Source organism: Drosophila innubila (genome assembly GCF_004354385.1).
Source record: "Drosophila innubila isolate TH190305 chromosome 2L unlocalized genomic scaffold, UK_Dinn_1.0 4_B_2L, whole genome shotgun sequence".
Taxonomy (NCBI): Eukaryota; Metazoa; Arthropoda; class Insecta; order Diptera; family Drosophilidae; genus Drosophila; species Drosophila innubila.
In genome coordinates this window covers 15,305,550-15,327,278 of record NW_022995372.1, presented here as the reverse complement: position 1 = coordinate 15,327,278, position 21,729 = coordinate 15,305,550, and the positions used below count along the sequence as shown (strand labels likewise).

Below are 21,729 nucleotides of genomic sequence, written 5' to 3'. Positions count from 1 at the left end.
AGTTTTCGTTTTCAGTCACAAAAATGCCACGAATACAGCAGATTCGACAATTTGGCAACTTGAATTTATCGCCAACTGCTAAGAAACGCTATTAAATTGAAATAATTTTTTTTTTATTAAGTTGAAATTTTTCTCAATAAGATCTTTTGTCTATTTATAAAAATAATATTAGATTGAAAAAGCATTCTACAGATTTAGAATCTAATTCAAGTTATGCTTTGCGGCTGGCAGATAACCTTCCAGTGTTAGGTCAAAAGTAACCAAATTCGGAGCATCGTGCCACCAACAAAGCAAAATCATCATCAACTTTATCAATTTGAACTTTAACTTTAACTTTAGTGATAGCGTTTGAGCATTAGACCGAGCGCCATACAGTTAGTCAAGTAATTGTTTCGACAAGAAATATTCAAATCCAATAAATTTAATTAGTTCCTTTTCTAACTATAATAAATGGCAAGTAAATTAAAATTGTAATCCATGATTGTATTTATTTGTATTATGTGCAAGTAGGTTAATTTTTATTTTTTGTCAATTGTCTGACAATTGCCAATTTTGACATACTGTATCAATTTAATATTTGTTAAAAATAGTTAACACCTTTGGATTTCATTACTTCTAGGAAGACTTTAATACATAAGTTTTTGATTATGTCCAAAAAATTACTTAACGGACTGTATACCTAGTCGAAATCTAGTTTAGATCAGTTTTTCATCAAAAAAGATCAGTTTTTTAAAATAAAACTCAAAATATCAAATAAATCAAGTAAATCACATAAGACATGTATGTTAAAAATGATGTCGCATCAATGTAATGATGATCAGCATAAACATCTTGTTGATGATGATTATGCTCTGTTGAAGTTGTCCAAAGCCTGCTTGACTAGCTTTTGTGGCAAGCTCGCATAGAGTGGGGCACTTTAATAAAATTTACGACACTGGAAATGACTATGACGACTACGACGACGACGACGGCCCTGCAGTCAGACAACGACGTACTACCAACTTTGCAAGCCGGCTCAAAGTATCTCTCAGATATTGCAATGCCAGTCCCCTTCTCTACAACAACAACGACAACAACTTCTGCCTCTGTTGCACTCTCGCTTACTCGTTCTCATCATGCCGTCTCTGTCATTGGCTTTATTTCGATATCTGCGGCTGGTGTGGGAAATAATGCAGTGAAGGGAATTTCCAAGACTTGGCAACGATGGCCGTAATGTGTAATGTATCTCTTTTTGGATACATTTTAAATATTATGCTGTTTGGCGCGTTGACAACACACAAAAAAATACATACATACACATGTATGTACATATACTACTATTTAAATGTACATTTACATACATACATATGTATGTATATTTGTGAAAGCGCCAAAAACATTTGCATTGCTCATGTCAATTAATCAAAACCTTCAATTGATTTCTATATTCCAGCATTGTGTGTGCAGCAGCGCGTTGTGCGACTACAGATAGCTAGATAGATAGATACATTTGTATCTTTCTGCTACATTTGTATCTGTGGCATTTATCGCTGCGTAAATCAATATTTTTACTACGCCCGCGTTTCCGAATGACAGTTGCATGCAACATATATAGTACATATATAAAAATTTATCTGATAACCGGCATTGTCCGTGTTTTAATAAAGCGTTGCGAATATTTTTGGGGATTTTCAATCAAATACTTAAAATTTTTTTTTTTTTAGGAGTATTTACAGTTTTCTCCATTTTTTTACTTTGAAGTATTCAACTTTGCAATCTTTATTTACCCATTTTTCATACAGTTTGGAAATTCTCTGAAATTTGTTTGCACACACAATTTTGAAAGAATAAATACCAAAAATTCTTTAATTCAACGAGTGTATTGGTTAAAACGTATATGCGTTTTTTTTCAACCAATTTTAAAAAGTTTTAACGAACGTGGCACAAGTGCAGTACATGCCACATACCACATGCAGCAACTGCGAGACTGAGTAAAAATATATATGCATAAATACTATATACACAAAATACTGTAGCAGAAGGAGCTGCAATTGGGTCACTCTGCCAGATGGCGATGCAATGAAAAATATTTTTGCAATGTATGTTTCAGTTTACGCATTATTTCAATTGGTTGCATAAAAAATGTATTTTTAACAATGCATTTTTGGGCTCAAACGATGCACAAACTCAGACTTTATGGCGTGTGCTGACTGCAACAGCTAATAATAATACTCTTACTCTAAGAGAATAATATATAAGTATATGTTATATAGACTGGCGAAACTGTCTATAGTGAACTTCAAATCAATGCAAATATTTATAATTTTGTTTTTATTCAAAAATAAGTAAAAGTATCTTTTGTAATTTAAAGAGTTTTAATTAAATTTTAAATTATTTTATATTTCTAATCTTTTTTGTTTTATATATTAAATTTAAATATATTTTATTTTAAATATTATGTTATATATTATATTTTGTTTCATAATTATATTGACAAATCTGTTCCATTCTTAATTCCCTATAAGTGAATTCAACCCTTTTATTTTTTTTGGATTATTTTGATTGCTAGCGCTACAAGACAAAGCTTTTAAATTAAGGCTCTAGTCATATGTATTAAAATTTAAGATTACATGATTATTATATAATATATTTGTATTTGTATACTATATCTAAGTTGAATTTGTTTGCTATATGCATATTTAATAAAATTTTTCTTAGCCATTTTCAGTATAAATGCGGTCGATAGCTGAGCTTTAGCTAAGAACTTGGCCAAGAGCAGTTGCAGCTATTTTGCTGTAAGCCACTTGTCCTGAGTGTAGACGGTGAGGTCCTTAATCAGTTGACGGAGTTCTTCTTGCTGCAGTTGGTCACAATTTTGCCAGTTGTCAAGTGGCTTTTGCAAACGCTTTGAGCCAACAGCGAAATGGGGTCAACACACAAGCAGGCCACTTTAGAAAAAAAAGTGTTGCAGCCTCTCTTTCCGCTTGCATTACAAATTACGACACTGACAAGCGCCAATTAAACACCAATTTATAGATCAAAACAAAAAACATAAAATAAATAAAACACAGCAACAGATTAGACGAATGTCAAAAAGAAAGCTGGAAAAATGTAAGAAAAATAAACAACTATGGGCGGGGGAGAACAGAAGATGGGAGGCTGACTGGGTGGGTGGACAACTGATGAATGAGAGGCGAAAGGGAAGTCGACAGGTAAGCCGCAAATTAGATATTAGAGTTACAGATATTCGGAAACGAAGGCAACGCGATGATGATGATGATGATGATGGTGATGGTGATGATAATGAGTGCTAAGACTTCGACTGCGACGATGACGAAAACAATGTTAACGAAAATAGCATTTAAGGAGAAAGTGCGCATACCAAAGCCAAAGTTTTACACTCTAACAATCACAGCAAAGAAACAACAACAATAATGAAGATGATGATGATGAGGAAAAATGTTGGCTACCTGCAATGAGACAACACGTTGTTAAAGCTGAAAAGGGGGAGTACGTGTATATATGTATGTATGAGCAGATAGAAGAAGCAACCTCAACAGCAGGAACAAGTTTAAATGAGGCGAAATCTGCTTCGAGCCACAAATACAAAGAGCTGGTCAAGCTATAAATACAGCATAAGCTGACGAGGCCAATGAAACTACCAACTTGCAACAAGCAATGCGTTGCAGCTGTGTGGCAGTTGCAACCGATCTACAACTAAACGAATGCGAATTGGAGTGCGAATAGATAACACAAAAAAAGAAGAAGTTAGTGTTGAGAAAGTTGAATGACCAATAGCTGGCAGGGTATTTCAGTGTCGAGCACATCTCATAACTGGCAATCCCTTCACTGCAACTCTGCAAGCAATGGAAAAGACCTTGAAAAACATGCAACAGCTGCAACAACTGATTGCAACTTTCACCAGTTGCCACAACTTGCAACAACTTTGCAGTTTGACATACGTCACAAATGCACAAAACAAAATTACACCTATTTCAAAGTTGCAAGTCGAGTCCTCAATCAAGTTTTGGATGCATCTTTATAATTACAACAATCATTCATTGACGACACTGCAACATGCCACATGCCACATGGGATTAAGGCATTGTTATGCTTTCTGTTGTCTTTCAACTTTGAGAAGTTTCAATTTGTCGAAGACTTGGCAACTTTTTGAATACCATTAAAATTGTTTAATAACATTACATTTGTTATAATCTCCGTTATAAATTTAAACTGTATATAAAATGATAAAATTGTAAATATTTTTATTTGATTTATAATTCTTAATATTTTCTTTATGTACACTAATTAAAGTCGATTTTACATATATAAAAATCAAGCTTTTACTCAGTCGCATATACCCTATTTAAATTACCGTAGATTGCGCTTCTCACTGGTTTTTTGCCAGCTTTTTTTTTGTTTTTACCGCTTCGCATTTTGTTTCTCTTTTTCTCCAATTCAGATGCTGGCCATCAGCTTCTTCTTTCCACAATTCCCCCGCAGAAGCTATACCCTAACTCTCTGGCCTTGTCTTAATCCATATCAATCCTTTTTGTAGAACCCAAGCTAGACCTTGACCAGGTCAGCTCCCTTTCGTTGTTGAAATGTATAAAAGGTAAAAATTATCAGACTCTTCTTGACACTTTTATGTGTTTACTCATATTATGGGGGATTTCCCAGTTCTTATGCAGGCAATCAACCGGTTGTACCTACTTGGTCGGCTTATGCTGAAAATAAATACCCTACATCTAGTTACATAATTTACTTAATAATCATAAATAACTAAACATAATACTTATTAAAAAGTTGTCAATTTTTACAATCAATCGATCGATTTTTAATTAAAATCTGATTGACTTTGTGAATTACTAGTTTTTCCCTTCCCAATTTTATTCCTTATTTTAGTTACCTAGTTACATTTTGGATTTCAATTTTGTATTTCCCATTTTACAGTATTCTATTGATATAACATATTATTGATTGCGAGTGCAAGTAGTATTTATTATATGATTCTTGTAATATTTTCAAAATATCTAAAATTAATTGGTAACCTTTTTATTTCCTAACAAATTAAAAAAAGAATCAATCTTTCAACTTGCAGATAATTTTATAAAAACTTTTTTATTTGTAATATTTATCTAAATTACATATTTGACTTTTGCTGTTAATCATTAAATTTTGCAGCATTTAGATTGTTTGTATCTTTGAGCAACTCTTCGAGGCAACCTCTTGGTTAGTAAGGTAACCAGCTTTTTGGTATGCAGTCCCGGCTCAAAAGCGCACACACATTGTGACTCTAGCTGTATGTGTGTGTAAAAAAGAAACTGCATTCAAACTCATAAATCGAGTTTTTGCCATTTTTTGCATTTGGCCCGCAAAACCTGCGACTTGGTTGCATTTTATTTCATTTTTTTTTTTGCCATATTTGTGGCCAGCAGATTTTTCCTTCTCGCGACTAATTTTATATGCATATTTTCATCATCGACTTTAATCATTATTTTTCCAGTCCTTTGCTTTCATTACAGGTTTGAAATTCGCTTGGCTTGGAAACCACTTGGCCATGTTAACAGTTTCAGTTATTTACTTGTGTTTAGCACTTGGTGCATTGATTTCATTCACGGCAACAACAACAACAAAGACCTAAATGCATTGTGGCTGCAGCTACTTCTCTGTGCATGTGTGTGCGTGTATAAGACTTGTACATATATATGTGTGTAACTTGACTTGTTGAGTGCTCACTGGAATAATCAAAGAAACATCAGTATAAACAACAACATTGCAAACATACTTTTCCTCTCTCCTTCTCTCTCGCGCGCTATCTCTCTCTCTCTTTCTGTCGCTCTCTCTCTCTTTAGTCACACACTCTCCCAAACTCACGAGCTCTCCGTATTTACCTTTCCATCTCATTGTCTTCCACATTAAGGCTCCCATACACGAACTTTAAGATCGTGTTTGCATTTCGTAGTATGCAATGGCCAATTCAATCAAATCGGACCGCTACATCATATAGCTGCCGTCGAAAATTCAATACAGCACTTTCCAAAGGTATAACATCTTAAGCGTGCTGAAAAGCTCCTAAGTGCCTGAGCACAGGGTATCCTACTGTCGAGTGCGCTCGACTGATCCCCTTTTTTTTTATTTTATTTTTTTACTCTCAAGAGAACCTTACTTTAAATTTACTTATAAACATACATACATATATGTAGATGTATGTTTATATCTACATACATGCTATTGAGTGTAAAAATTTTAATTTCAGATGCCTTTTGCATTGTCTTTTGCCTCTCTCCCTTACTCGCTCTGTCTCTCACTTTTTTTGTCTCTCCTTCTCTTTGTTTCTCTCTCTCTATCTTAGTCTGCCTGCCATTCTCCCTCAATCTTGATACACATTCATTTTTTACTCCTACCGATCACAAGTGCGCAATGTTTTTTTATGACTTGTTTTTATTGTTGTTGATGTTGGCACTTCTTGGGCTTGCTTCCATTGACTATTCCGTGATTCCGAAATTCGCATACCAATGCTTCCAGTGAAACCAATTCCAATTCCAATTCCAGTTTTCAATTGGAAGGCCGCTTAAGAGCTCGAGCTCTGCCACAGGTTCAACACACCCGTAACGGCTGCACTGTTACCAGTTTGCCAGTTAGAAGCTGCAGACAACACTATAGTATAAGAGAGCGTGTATAAGAGTATGTATAAGAGCATAAACAAAATTAAGATGATCCCGAGTATGCTAGCTAATATGCGGGTGTTTAAGATAAATTGTTGGCATATTTCGAGGGAATTTTCTCGCAATCAATTTTAAATAATGTAAGATTCACTTCGAAAATATAATAATAGTAAATATAATTTCGCCATTTAGTCTCATGTATTAAATTCCTTTAAGCACGTTCTGTTCAGTACAAACATGGGTAAATGATTTAAATCTTGCCTGCATTTTAATATCTCTTTTAATCAGCCGCCCGATTAACTCGGTTTCTGTTTCTGTTTCTGTCTCTGTTTCGGTTTCTGTCTCTTGGCTTTAATTCTGTCTCTATGACGAGGTTGTGATGGGCTGTCTGGAGTTTTAAAATTGATATGGGAACGTTGTCATCATAAATTGTTGTTAATTTACATATCATAGATCAGATGACATCTGAAAAACACCCCCGCCCTCTACTGGTAACTGCTAAGAGCTACTACAAATAAAAATCTAGTCACAATAATATAAACGACAAGTTAAATCAAACTTTAAATCGAAAGGTCAAGTAAACCAAAAAATCGACTTGTCGATATATTGAAAAATAATACCTTAGCTTAAAATTATCGAGTTTTATCACCAAAATTTTTTTATTTTAGAAACGCAACTATATTATTATAATTCTGCAATTTAATAACCATAAAAAAAAACTCCTGTCAGTTGTCGATATTTCATGAAAATCGATTTAATACACTCGATGAAATAAAAATGATCGAGTTGAAGTACTCAAAAATCGAGTTTTCGACATTTTATGTATTTTTACATCACTACATTATACACTACATTAAGTTATATATATATTTTAAAAAATACTCAATGAATTTACTTTTCCTTTTTTTTAAGCTAACATCTAATAAAGTTTTTGATTCAACTAAAGATTACTTTTTTACACAATGTACATATTTACTATTTCTGAAATTTTGGCTAAAGATATAGTTAGAAATTGCAACTGTATTCTTTAATTGCGATTTAATGCATTCACAATTTTTATCAATATCTATGCTTACTACTACCAAACTAATTTATAGCATTTTCATTTCAACCGCACCTATATTGTTGCCTATGGGTGTAGACATAACAGACTCAACCAACAGGTAACGCATGACGTGAAGACAAATGTGAAGGTGCGTTCGCAATGTAGACCTCGAAACCCACTTCTCCTACTGCTTCTCCTTTTACTTCTCCATCTACTTCTTCAGCTTCTTGTGGTTGCATGGCTGCTGAATAATTTGCAAAAGCTTTGAGATATGATTGCACAAAGGAAAAACCAAAAAAAAAAAACCAAAAATAATAAGAAGAAGAAAAAAATAGAAAAATTGATTGTCAGTTAGTCAGTCAGTCAGTTGGTCGTTTGTGACTTCAACTTAAGCTGTCATGCGGGTTGAGTGCACTAAGCTTTTGCCTTTTCTGTCACCGTCATCGTCATTATCAAACGTCATTATTATCGTAATTTGCAAATGTTAATGTAATTAACAAGTTAAAGTACTGACAAAATCAATGCTTTTGTTGTCGCTTAATTACAGTTGCAATTTTAAAATGTGTCAAGGCGCATTTGAGAAAAGATTACTAACTGCATCTATAGGTACTTGCAATGAAAGGAGACACCCTGTATAAAGTATAAAAAATATATTACAGAAGATAATAGTAGTGCTCACTTAAAGTATTTCTACTAATGAATACAATTTAGACTTTTGTATATATTATACAGTATTAAACAAATTTAACACTGTCGTTGAACCTTCAAATGCACTTAAGACATGTCATAAAGCTGTTTTTACAACACCAAAATATTGAAAGGATTTTAGTTATATATAAATTTATAAAACTAATTGATTTATATAAAATATTTTTAATTCAAATTTGGTAATTATAATCGAGTGCATGTTATACCGTACTCTCGCAACCTGATGTATTTCAGATTTCTTAAATATACATTTATAGTTGTAAATATAATAATATAGTTCTTATCTGTCAAAATTTATTGTAACAATATTACAGCTATGCCTTTGTTTTTTAATATCTTCGTTAGGAAAATCAATTAGTCAATAAATTACCTGCAAAGAAAAAACAGATAAAAACTTTTTAAATATAAATTTATATTATAAAAAAGATGTTAAAATATATTTAAAAATATTTATAGAAAGATTTTATTGATTTATTTATTTTAATCTTTTCAAAGTTGTTTAAAGTATCACTGAAAATTTTCATTTGCCTATTAACTTTTTTTTAAGTAAAATGTACTTTAAGTTCGGATGTTCTTATATCGCAGAATATGTAAGTACAAATTACCTACAAGCACATTTAAAAGATTTTATCACTTTTCCCATACTGTTCGATATATTCATAGATATGCAATTTTATGCAATTTCGAATGTCAAATTTGCCAACACTTTTAGCTCGATATTCTCTATCAAATTAATGAGAATATATGCATATCCACGTTGCGAACATGTCTTTAGCATAAGCAATATATTTTTTTCATCCAACGATGGCCAAAATCCAGATCGACTCAAACGGGAAAACCTTTTAACAAGTTACACTTCACCCTCCGGCAAACTATGTACCAGCATGAATGTACATATATATATGCATAAATAGTTCATGTATTTATGGAGTGTGTATCTTTGCTAACAGAAGCAGATGGGAGAAAAAAAGGGAACAGAATTTTACAAACTGACACTTTGTTGGCAACCAGCTTACTGACCAAAGAGCACAACTTTCAGTTGCTTTAAGCCAAAATGGAATTCATTTGCCACCATTGCCATGTGTTAACCAACATGGTCTACTCTACATGTCTAAACTCTGTCTATATAAATTATTTTTGGCAACTAAAGATAAGAAGCAGAACATTGTGAGTTTTAGATGACTTTGAATAAAATTAAATCTTACTGGTGCAGAGTAAATGACCTAAGATGGGACAAATACAAAGCTTTCCATAACCTCACAAATAATATTAATATTTATTAACACTAGTGGGCCGGTGCTACAGTCGAGCATACTCGACTGTCGGAGACCCCGTACTTACTATGGCAAAAACTAAGAATGGAAAAAAATTAAAAAATATTTAGTTAACTTAATTGCATATTCTATCAGATTGGTTACGATGTCTCATAAAAAATAATAGATTTTCTTGCTAAAACTTGATTTTTGCTCGATGGGTCATATGACAGCTATATGATATGGTGGTCTGATTTGCTCCAACTTCGGTAAGGATGTATAAGACTAACTTAAATGCATATGCTATAAGTTTAGTTTTGAAATCTCATAAGACAAATAAGTTTTTCATACTAAGAATTGATTTTCGCCCGACCGTTCTTATGACAGCTATATGATATAGGGGTCAGTTTTGAACCAACTGTATAAGACTAACTTAAATGCATGTTCTTTAAGTTTGGGTATGATATGTCATAAAACAAAAGAGTTTTTCATACTAAGACTTGAATTTCGCCCGGTCGGTCCTATGGACGCTATATGATATAGTGGTCCGATCGAAAAAGAAACAAGCTTGATCTGTCTGCAATATAGAGGAATCTACATACCAAGTTTGGTGTCACTAGCTTTTAAATTGTTCTTATTTGGATATACAATTTTCTATGTCGATTAAAGGGGGCGTGGCCAAATTCTGAAACAAACTTGATCTGCTTGCAATACAGAGGAACCTACATACCAGGTTTTTTGTCTCTAGCTCTTACAGTCTCTGAGAGACAGATGGACAGACGGACATTGTTATATCGACTCTGCTATTGATGCTGATCAAGAATATATGCACTTTATATGGTCTGCCACGCCTTCTTCTGCCTGTTACGCACATATTTTTTAAAACAAACTTAATAGACTAAAGATTACGTTTTTTTCTTCATATTAAATTTCCTATTTATCAACATGCAGTTGATATATAAAAAAAATATATTATACAAAGGTATTTTGGTATAAAGTTTTTCCATTCTAAAAGCTTTTTAGTTCAAGGTAAAACATCTCAATTTGCATCTAATTTTCAGTGAAATTTTCAAGTTAATTAAATTGTGGAACAGATTTTTGTCGCACTTGAATTGCTACATTTGCTTTGCGGCAAGTGGATGTGGCGCGATGTCTGTGGCAAGTAGCTAAGACACACCGTAAGCATAATCTTGCCTGAAGCTTTTGGATCATTTCTTACACCAAATTGAAATAAATGCGCATTTTCAGTCATTTGCAGGCAAATAATTGCATATCCGCTATCCCGTTTCCATCTCTCTCACTATCTAGCCCCACCCTTCTAACCTATTTCTTCTGCCCCATTGGCCTTGTGCTTCTTCCACTTAGCTGGCGAGTAAAAGCTTTGTATTTTTCTTAATTTTTTTGTCGCTTGTCGGTGTATTGCACTCCGAATGGATTTTCCGCACAGTTATTTTGCCATTGGCTTTTCCCCACTATTGCAACCTTACCACCCCCCCTTGCACACCCCATCAACTGCTCCCTGGCGACAATTGTTGCTTCTGCTCGAGCTTTCAACTTGCTTCGTGACATTTATTTGCGGATTTTAAGCAAACCCAGCACAACTTTTTCTTTAACCTTATAATTTTTTTCGTTTTTAGCTTGTAGCTGCTACAAGTACGAAATGAGAGTACGTGCAACTTGATTTGAGTCGTTTTACTCTTACTTCCTCCCACCCTTTGCAAACTTCCTCTACAACTACTATCATCATAAGCACTAGAGACACCTTTCGCTTTTGTTGCCGTTGCCTTCGGATTCAGATGAGATTTTTTTCTTCTTTTTTTTTGGGTCTATGCAATTTTGGAACCTGGGCGGTTCAATGCACGCGCTTCGCTCTAATCGAAAGTCAACGCTGGTCAGGTGAAGGGGCGCCTACAGATACAGATACAAATACAGTTTTGGAAAGTGAATTATTCACAACAAAGGATGAATTGGCAATTTTTAATACTCGCTTACTCCGCACGGATAATGAATGTTTGCCCTGTAGACAACTCTCTTGAATCTCTTCCGCTTATATAACTTATGAAGCGTCACTGAGCGTCTGGTAGGAAAATTAAACCATTAAATGTGTCAATTTTTAACCCATAATCGAAATAAGTATTATGTTGAGCTAGTAACTGATAGTGAACTAAACTCAACCACATATATACTATATCTCATAAAACAAAAAAGTGTTTCATACTAAAACTTGATTTTCTACCGATTGTTTCTATGGGCGCTATATGATATAGTGGTTTGATTCGAACCAACTTTGGACAGGATATATAAAACCAAGTTTACTAAAACTTGATTTTCGACCGATTGCTCCTATGGGCGCTATATGATATAGTGGTCCGATTGAAAAAAGAAACAATCTTGATCTGATGCCTGCAGCATTGAGGAATCTTCATACAGAATTCGGTGTCACTAGCTTTTAAATGGTTCTTATAATTTGGATATGAAATTTTGTTTTTCGATTTGTGGGCGATAAAGGGGGCGTGAAATAAACTTGTTCTGCTTGCAATATAGAGGAACCTACATACCAAGTTTGGTGTCTCAGACAGACAGACAGACAGACAGACCGACGGACACTTGTCTTGGCTATTGATGCTGATCAAGAATATATATACGTTATAGGGTCTGCGACACCTCCTTCTGTCTGTTACGCACATATTCGTTAAAACAAACCCAATAGACCCCTGTACTTTTTTTAAGTACAAGGTCTAAAAATGTGAGATTTTTTACTTTTATCCCAATGAGCGAAAATTAAAGTATAATTTTTACAATGTAAAAAATAAAAATTGTCCGGTGTAATTTGCAAAATGTGAATTCACTTTTCTATACCTTAACTTGTTATTTTCACCCATTTTGAATGGGTTAAATGGGCTTTCAAGTTTAATGATTTTCTTCAATAAAAATTGTTTCTCGAGATCTTTGTTTTGATTTTAATGCACAAGGTTACCCTTTGGAATTTTGGAAATTAAAATTCTGAGGCGTTTCATTTTTTTTTAAATATTGTGTTAAATTGTACAAAAATTAGTTCTTGTAAAATTCCTAAGTCATAACTCTGTCAAAACTAATTAGTGTCATTTTGATCTTGAAAAGGCATCTAAATTCATTCTGCATTCAAATTGAAAAAGTATTGTTATTTTCCTTTTAGATTTAGGCTCAGAAATTTTAGTAAGTTTTAAATTAAATAAATATGAAACAAAAATAATTTCTAGATTTAGTCTCAGAAATTTTAAAAAGTTTTAAATTAAATAAAAATGAAAATAAAATAATTTAAGGAAGGCATTTATTATATTTTTAAAATTTATATTTATTTAACCATAAAAAATGTAACTAACATCAATAATTTTTAAATAAAACAAAAAATCATTAACATTTTAGTAACATCTTCAAAATATGTAGGGATTATTGGAATTATAATTTAATATTTGAACCGACTGTTTTCAGAATTGTTATAAATTGGCAAAAGACTAAGGTTTATTTAATTTCATTTGAATTTACTGGGTATTTAATTTCGTATTTCACGTGCGCTACTCAATTAAGCAATTACGTGTATATTCCACCTTTGAGGAATACCCATTAATAATTCACTTGCAAGCCGTAATTGAAATTTGAAAGATCAACAAGTACACGCTGTATTTATTAACAAAACAGCAGTTATGCAACAACTTCATTTAACTACCTGCAAGTATCTCAAGTACTTGGCCTAACCATCAATGCACCGCAAATTGTGCTAGGCCAACATTTACTTGGGACCGGGCAACATGAAGTGCTAGTCTTTAATTTGAACTGAAACTTTTGGAACTGTTTTGTAATCATTGCGTGTCAGGCAACGAACGTCTCGATCCCCGACTCTACTTTGGTCAAAGTTGTTGCCATCCCAAAACGAAAAACTTTACCGCCAAGACGACATTATAACTGACAGCGACGCTCGGCAAAAGTTTCGCATCTTTCATTTTCTTTTCCTCCCTGCTTGTTCCTTCTGCTCCTCCAGTCCGTTACATAGGCAGGCACTGTAACATATTTAAATAAATTTACGTACCCGGCGACTAATTCACTTGATGCTGTCAGAAAGCAAAAAAAAATGAACATAAAAATTTATATAAAACAAGATCAAGTTTTGCCTTTGCCTTCGAGTTTCTGGCATAAAATTAGCTCTTTTCGCAGGGGTGAGAAGAGGGGGTTGTAAAAAAGATAGAGAGCAAGAAGAAAGAAACATTGCTCGGGAAATCATGACAATTACTTTGAAAAATGTCTTGCGGAAAGGTGCAACATAAGGCAAACAAATTACAAATTAGTTCAGAAATCAACATGGAAGCTGATGAAGACAACAATATAGAAAGACCATGTTTAGATTTCTTGAAATACATTTTCAGATGAAGGTATTTAGCATAATGAACAATATTGGGAAAAATTCAATTTACCAAATGAAAAAAATCTAAAGCTCCTGATCTGTAGGAAAATCATTTAAATGACAATTCAAAGTTTTCTAAAAATATGAGAAAAAAATTAAATTTTCGAAATCTTTGAGCTAGCTAAAGTTGTGATACATTTTGCATCGTTTAAATCATTGTATCATGGTTAGTTTTTTATTGAAGCAAGAATAAAGTAAATAATTGGTTGTAAAAAATAACACAAGACACCTTTCGGTAGGAACAAAATTCAATTGAATTTATAGTGTAGTCAGATGAAAACGTTGAACTTTTTGGCCAGCCAGTGACTTAAAAGATAACTTTCCAAGGGGTGTGGCCTGCAAAAATGGTCAAAATCAAAGGCGTCGAATTGTCGCCGAGATTTTTCTCTGGATTATCGGGCAACAAGTGCAAATAGTATTCTTTGTAATTTAATTTGCAGTTACCATTTTAATGGGAGCTAAAGGAATGCATCTGCCAATTTGACAAAATGTCAAGTGATGACATCATACCAAACCAGACAGACCAAAGCTACTTTTTCTTCACGATCATACCTGGAAGTTGCCTCACCCTGACCTCCTTTAACTCACCAAATAAGACGTGGTCTTAAAGAAGAAGTCTGTCTCTTTGCCAAGTTGAGAGAATGCGCATCTCAATGATTGCATAAGCGTCCACTTAAGTTTTTAAAACTGTCACTAATTGAAAATAAAATAGAGTTTGTCAAGAGTTTAGCACATACATGCTAAATGAATTTTTAAATAAATAATTTATTTTATTTAAATAAGCTCTATTTTTACAGTTTTGAATTTTTAGGTTATAATATAGTTTTGGTGTTAATTTTACATTCTTTTTTTTTAATATTTTAGTTATAGTTAATATTTTTTCTGTCGACGTTAAATATAAATATTTATCAATAATTAAGAAATTAAATAAATATCGGATTTAAAAAAAAGATAAAAAAAAAATAATAAATAACAATATATAAATTAAAATTCAAAATATTTAAATGTATAACTATATAAAAATATAAATATAATGGTAATAATTTCGTTATCTTATTAAATATATAATGTTTTAATGTCAAACTAATTTAAAAAACCAATTAAAAACCACCCAACAGAGTAGAAAATGTAAGACTTCTTTTCAAAGCTTTACACAAAAAAAATCAGTAACACAAAAAATAAAATAATAATTTTCCTACGCATAAAAGCGTCAGAATTCCTTTTTTAATGCAAGCTGAAGGCATGCTTTTTATGTCAGCAGGGAGCTTATCTTCTTTACTCTCTTCTATGAATAAGTATGTCACGAGTTGAATTCATTTTTATCCGCTTCAACTTTCGTGCATTTCATTAAGTTTATATTGCGCATACGTCTCGTGCTACGTTTCATACCCAAACTCTTTTCTCAAGTTGAACAATACACAACTGACAGTGTTAAAGCGATGTTCGTTGTCTACTTTTGGGAGTCTTACGAGCAGGTTAAGCACATACACGACTGCGTTTAACTAACTTCAAGGCAACCACAACAAGACTTGCAACATATGTATGCATGTATCATGTGCAGAGAATAGGGAGTCGTGTCTTTTAGAAACAACAACTAAGTATAAACTGCATTTTTCCCTTTTCGCAGTTTGAAAAGTTTTGGCTTCGAGCATAAAACTTTTGCTTACTAACTTTTATCCAGAGCACTTTTCAATTGTTACACTGGGCTAAGAGAGTATAACCAATTAAATTTGCACACAATCTGTATGAAATGTTTCACAAGGATGTTCGCAATTATCAGGATACCTTTGAGGCATTAAACGGCATTCATTTTTGACAATACAATACCTTTATTTATATTTTATAATCATTTTATAGTATGGCCTAGGAATATGACTGACTTTTGTCTTTTGTACCGCGTATTTTTTTGGTATTTTAAAAATGTATGAATCCACTACAGAAAGAACGCCATACTCTTATTTGTCTTAATATAATTGTTTTAGATTAAAATTAAGTAAGAAATACGATTTAAAATAAATCATAAATAGTTATAATCTAAAACTGAATAGATAAAAATGTTTTTAATACCAGCACTACATCAACTTTATATCTACTAAAAAGACTCACTTTATAAGCTTAGAAAGCCCTTATCAATTCCTGGCATCTGATTTTTCATTGACCTATATCACAACGCATTAAGTTTTAATTGAAGATTTCACGTTCCACTAAATAGATTAATTTCTATGTTTAGCTGTAAAGCACTCATCAGACTAAAACTAAAACTCACATGAGTTGCAATTTAGTTCAAGCATCAACAGCCTATTTGCACATACATAAGAGCATGTACATATTCATTTTATGAGTCACGACTGGACAAGCCGTTACTTAAATGTTGCTAATGCAGTTTAGTATGAATATATATACATGTATGTATAACTAGCAAAATGAGAAAAGCATTGTGGTGGAGGGTCAATGGATGCTGAAAATGTTGAAAATTGGGAACTGGATTATGGGAGCTGAGAACTGGGAGCGGGAGTTGGTAGCATTGTCGCAATATGACGCATACGACGCATGCGACGCGTATATTATGTCCAACAAATATGGTAAAAATGGTTGAGGCAAATAAATATGACTTCATTATGAGCTCATGCCGAAAGTGCAGCAACAATGGCAGCAAAACGGGGCCCAAACAATTGCCAACATGAGCCAAACATTAATAATAAACAACTTACAAGCCATAAACCAATGGGATACCGACTTACAAAAAAAATGGGAAACCGTAACACAGAATAAATTACAATGTGAATAAAAACAAACAAACAAAAAAAGCCAAACTGGAAACAGCAAACAAATAAAAATTATATTCAATAAACGAAAGAAGTAAAAAAAAAATAAATAAAACAAATTCGTAGCCAAAAACTAAACGCATTTCAGATGTCGCAAAAGAAAGTATGCGCACAGCACAGTCAGTGTCAAAATTATTACAGCAGAAAGGAACGGAAAATGGCCGAACTGCTAACTGGAAACTGCTAACTGGAAAATGAGAACCAAATGGAAAATGCTGAAAAATTCACACTAGACGCGAACGGCGACAAAAGACAGAAGACAGACAAATGATAGACACAAAGCGCAAAATGGAGACAAGGCTCTAACAAACTAATCCAAAAAACATATTAGCCTTCGTTTTAACCAAGTTTTACGCGAATTTCGGTATATTATAAAAATATTTATAATTTTCCAAACATAATTTCTTTTTCTGCAGTAACTTAACTATTTTATTCAATTAATTAAAAACACATGTAGAGTACAATTTTGTGTTTTTTACGATTTGCGAATTGAAAAAGCAGAACTCCCAGGATTATGACTTCAGCCTGCATAAAGAAAGATCGCAACTGTTTTTTGGCAAAACGCCTTGTTGAAAAAACTGGAGAAAAAAATCAACGAAACACAAAACATTTTAAATTGTTAGTGGGAAAAAGAAACGAGTGGTAAACCAGGCTAACAAAGGGTAATGTTTGCCATTGTTTATGGCTATGTGTGGAAATGAGCTAGCTAAAGTTAGAAAGAGACAGTGTCTCTGGTGGTCACTAAAAATGACACAGAGTCATCGGTAATCACAGCTGGATATGGTCAAGTTGGCGCACTAAAATCCGGCTGGAATCACAGACTATAATGTGACTAGTAATAACTAAAGTCGAAAAGGTGATGGAAAGTGTCACTTAAGGAGGGAGGAGTATAATCATAAAAGAACATAAGCAAATGCTATTAAGAATTGATTTTCTTTTTTTGAAAGGATTAATCGAATGAAAATTATTGTTATGACTGGTAAAAAAAATTAACTAAGAAAAAATAAAATTAATTTTTTTTTTAATACAACCTTATTACTAAACTTTAAGCATTTAATAAGTGTCTAAGCGATAAGCTATTCATAGTATTGGAAAAAATCTTACTTCAATGCGGGAAATATCAATGATTACTCGGGGCTATTACAACTAACAAAATATAGTATACTTGTTTGTATTTGTATTTTTATTAGAGATAAAGCTATGAATTTAAAATTACAGTAACATCACAATATAAGGAAACATCAAAGCTAACGAAAAACTCTAGTAAAGTTTTAAATATATTCCTCGAGATACATATGTATTTATTTCAATGATAAAACCAATGTAACTTATTGACAAAAAAATTAATTATATTTAAAAATAATATAGTTTCAATAGTATATTAAAAAACAGCAATTATAACTATGAAAACTAGAGCACTATCAGTCTTACTCAACTAGTTAATTTATTAATTTCGAGGACGAAACATTTTAATTAACTGTTGAAAAGCAAGAATACCACAAATGTGGAAAATATTTCCAAAGCACGGATAATGCCGGTCGAACGCAACTTGTGGTTTGTATGTACTTGAAGGCACAAACACATAATTATCTGCAAGCATTTAAGGACATGTTTCTACCTTCTATACATAAGAAGAGAAAATTAATTTTCCAGCCAGGAACTAAGTGCGTTTTCAACCAGTATTCGTTATCAGTGAATCTCTTGAGAGAGGGTAAGTTGACTTTTACGCAACTGATTAACCAGACAAACATCTATATATGGCTTGTTTTTGTGTATAGGCAACTACATACTTAACTTGGTCGAGAAGGATAAATGCCAGGCTATGAAATATATTGCCAAATAGCCTTGGGGCTTAACTGGAAGAAAAGGGATTGGAATGAAACACGGTATTCCCCTCTGTGTTTCATTTCATTCCCTTTCGTAGGACAAATATCATAAAACGGACACTCACCTCGATAAAGTTTGCTGCGTTTGCCAGCAACAGCAATTGGTTGTTGTTGTTGTTGTTGCTGTTGTTGTTGTTGTTGGTGGTGACGCTGCTGCTGCTGTTGTTGGTGTTGGTGTTGCTGTTGGAGAGTCGTGTCCAGTTGCAAGAGCAATTGCGGCGCAGTTGCTGCCGCCTGGCCGATATTTCCATTAACATTTGTCAACGTTGTTGTCAAATGTTGCTTGTTGGAGAGATTCTGTTGCTGTTGCTGTTCCTGCTGCTGTTGTTGCAGATGATGATGATGATGATGGTGTGGTTGCTGGTGTAGATGTTGTTGCTGCTGGTGATGTTGCTGCTGCTGCTGCTGAAGATGATGATGATGATGATGTTGGTGCGTCAGCAATGGTTGCCCATTGGCGCCAGCAGCAGCTGCTGCAGCAGCAGCAATTCCTGGCGGTCCATGAGCCGGACAAAAGCTGCGATAATCGCCATTGATATCCATATAAATTGGCGCCTCCACAAGTGGCCAGGCGGTGGCAGTGGCGCCACTCGTTGCTGCCACAGGAGCAGCAGCAGTTGCTGCCACTGGCGCTCCAATTGCAGCCGCTGCGGCTGCTGCTGCTGTCGCTGTCGTTGGTGTCAGTGTTATCAATTGTATGGGCAGCAATTGGGCTCCATTATTTGACTGCAGATGAATGTGTGGCATGCCGCCATGCTGTGCACAGTGCTGACGCTTCGGTGACAACTGTTGCTGCTGTTGCTGCTGCTGTTGCTGATAATAAACTGTAGTGTGCTCATAGCCTGCATACAATGTACTCCTGTTGAGCGTCATGTTGCAACTGCTGCTTGCCACCGACTGTTGCAGCTGCGACTTCAATGCAGCAGGTTGAAATGGCGGTGCCAGCGGTGTTAGATTCGACTTGTACGCCTTGATCAAAGCACTATTCTTCAATGCTTCCCCCGTGCTGCAAGTGGGAATTTGTAGTTGTTGTTGTTGCAACTCCTCTGACTTGGTGTTGTTGATTGCAATTTGAACTTTAGGTACTGATTTCATACGTTCCTGACTTGTCGATATATTACAGACAGCGCTGCGATTATTGTTGTTATTATCGATAACATTGTTGGCATCTACCTTATCGATTAGTTGATAGCTTTCGTCGATGAAAGCAACCAAATCCAAATGCACGGTTGATGTAGCTGTAACATTTTGTTGCACCTCAACATTATCTACTTCATCCTCTTCATCATCATCATCATTATCATTATTAGGATCATCCTCATCATCGCTCTCGATAACATGCTCGATTATGCGAAAGTTGTCGTAGTCAATAATACGGGCATAGCCCATCTCTAAAGCCAAACCCGTTAGCCTCGTCATATCATCCATCTCCACATCATCCTCATCCACCTCCTCATCCAACTCCTCATCCAACTGCTCATTCACCTCCTCCACCACCTCCTCCTTTTCTTCAATTTCCTCACCGACTTTGCTTGTTTTATTTTTGTTATTATTATTATTGGTAATATTATTTACATTGTTATTATTATTATTATTAATATTATTGTGGTCGTTTTCGTTTTTGCTCTCAGTTCGTATTTCGTTGTCAGCATCCATTTCCAATTCTTCCTCAACAATTTTCGCTAATTGCGTTCTCACACACTCTTTTCGTTGTTCCACCTCCTCTTCGATTTCCTCATCATCGTCATCTTCAGTTTGTGTGCTGTTATCGATAAGTATCGCCGTTGCATCTTCCTCCGCATTGTCAATATCTATCTCTGATGTTGCCGTCGATGCATCACAACTCTCATAATAATCACATGTGCCACACACTACATCCAGCTGCACCTCATTTGACGGTCCCTCCAAGTGGGAACTCACTGTAGCTGCAGCCATTATATAATTTTTTTATTTTATTTACATGTATGCTGTTTTATTGCTGTTACATATATTATAAAGTTATTCTTTGTTTAACACTTTAATTAGCTAACAACTGAAATTTATTTTTATTTTACAAATAATGCCACAATTTTTGGCTGCTTTTGTAGCAGTTGCATGTTGGAGATTACATATAAATTTTATATGCTTGCGTTGATAACTGCAAATAGAAAAAAGAATAGAAATATAATTGAATTTTATTAAAATCATGGCCATAATTTGTTATTTTTTTTAAAAAAAAAATCATAATCATAAATCACATAAAAATATTTAAAAAATGGTTGTTTAATATATTTTTATTATAATTTCAAAATGAGTTGGGTATTTTTCTATGTTTTGGTATGTTCATTCAATTACAAATCAGAGTTATTTTATGAATTATGGAAAATATTAAAATTTAATTATTACATCAAAATTTTTTTAGAATTTATTAAAAAAACATTATGATAAAAATTAAAAATAATATTTTTCTTCTTTCCCGATCAAAAAAATACTTGTATCAGTGGCTTTTAAGTGTCAAAAATTGAAAGCTAAAAATGTAGTTTCTAACCAAATGTCCGCCCCAAATTATGCAACAGTTTCTTCAACTATTTAATATGCGTTAAAATAATTCTACGTTTTGCTAACAAATTTTAAAGAAAAATAAAAAAATTTTGTATGACACAATAACCTGAAATATTCAAGCTAATTCTCAGCAGAGTAGCCACTTAGAAATTTTCACAGAATGAAGTCATAAGTACAGAAGAGAACTCCTTTTCAAGTCCAAATTCATGCCCCAATTTGCCTCGCTCTCCTTGCAACGAGGCGTGCAACAAGTGGGCGGTTTTACAGCCGCCAGCATTAACAGAGAAAAGCAACAACTAAGGTTTAAAACAATTTCTACTCAAATTGAATTTTTGGTTGTCGCCTCTGGCCAATATTAACATTATTATGCTGAGTTGGGTGCCGAA

At 33.7% G+C, this 21,729-nt stretch overlaps 1 protein-coding gene across 1 annotated transcript in view; it reads right to left on the bottom strand.

The window, feature by feature from the left end:
* LOC117782117 (fibronectin type-III domain-containing protein 3A) overlaps positions 1-20,276 on the bottom strand; it is a 69,061-nt gene extending 48,785 nt beyond the window's left edge. The window contains 1 exon segment of the mRNA XM_034619088.1: positions 18,868-20,276. Within this exon segment, the coding sequence (XP_034474979.1) occupies positions 18,868-20,230 (1,363 nt within the window). The 5' untranslated portion in view covers positions 20,231-20,276.
* Positions 20,277-21,729: the final 1,453 nt, after the last annotated feature.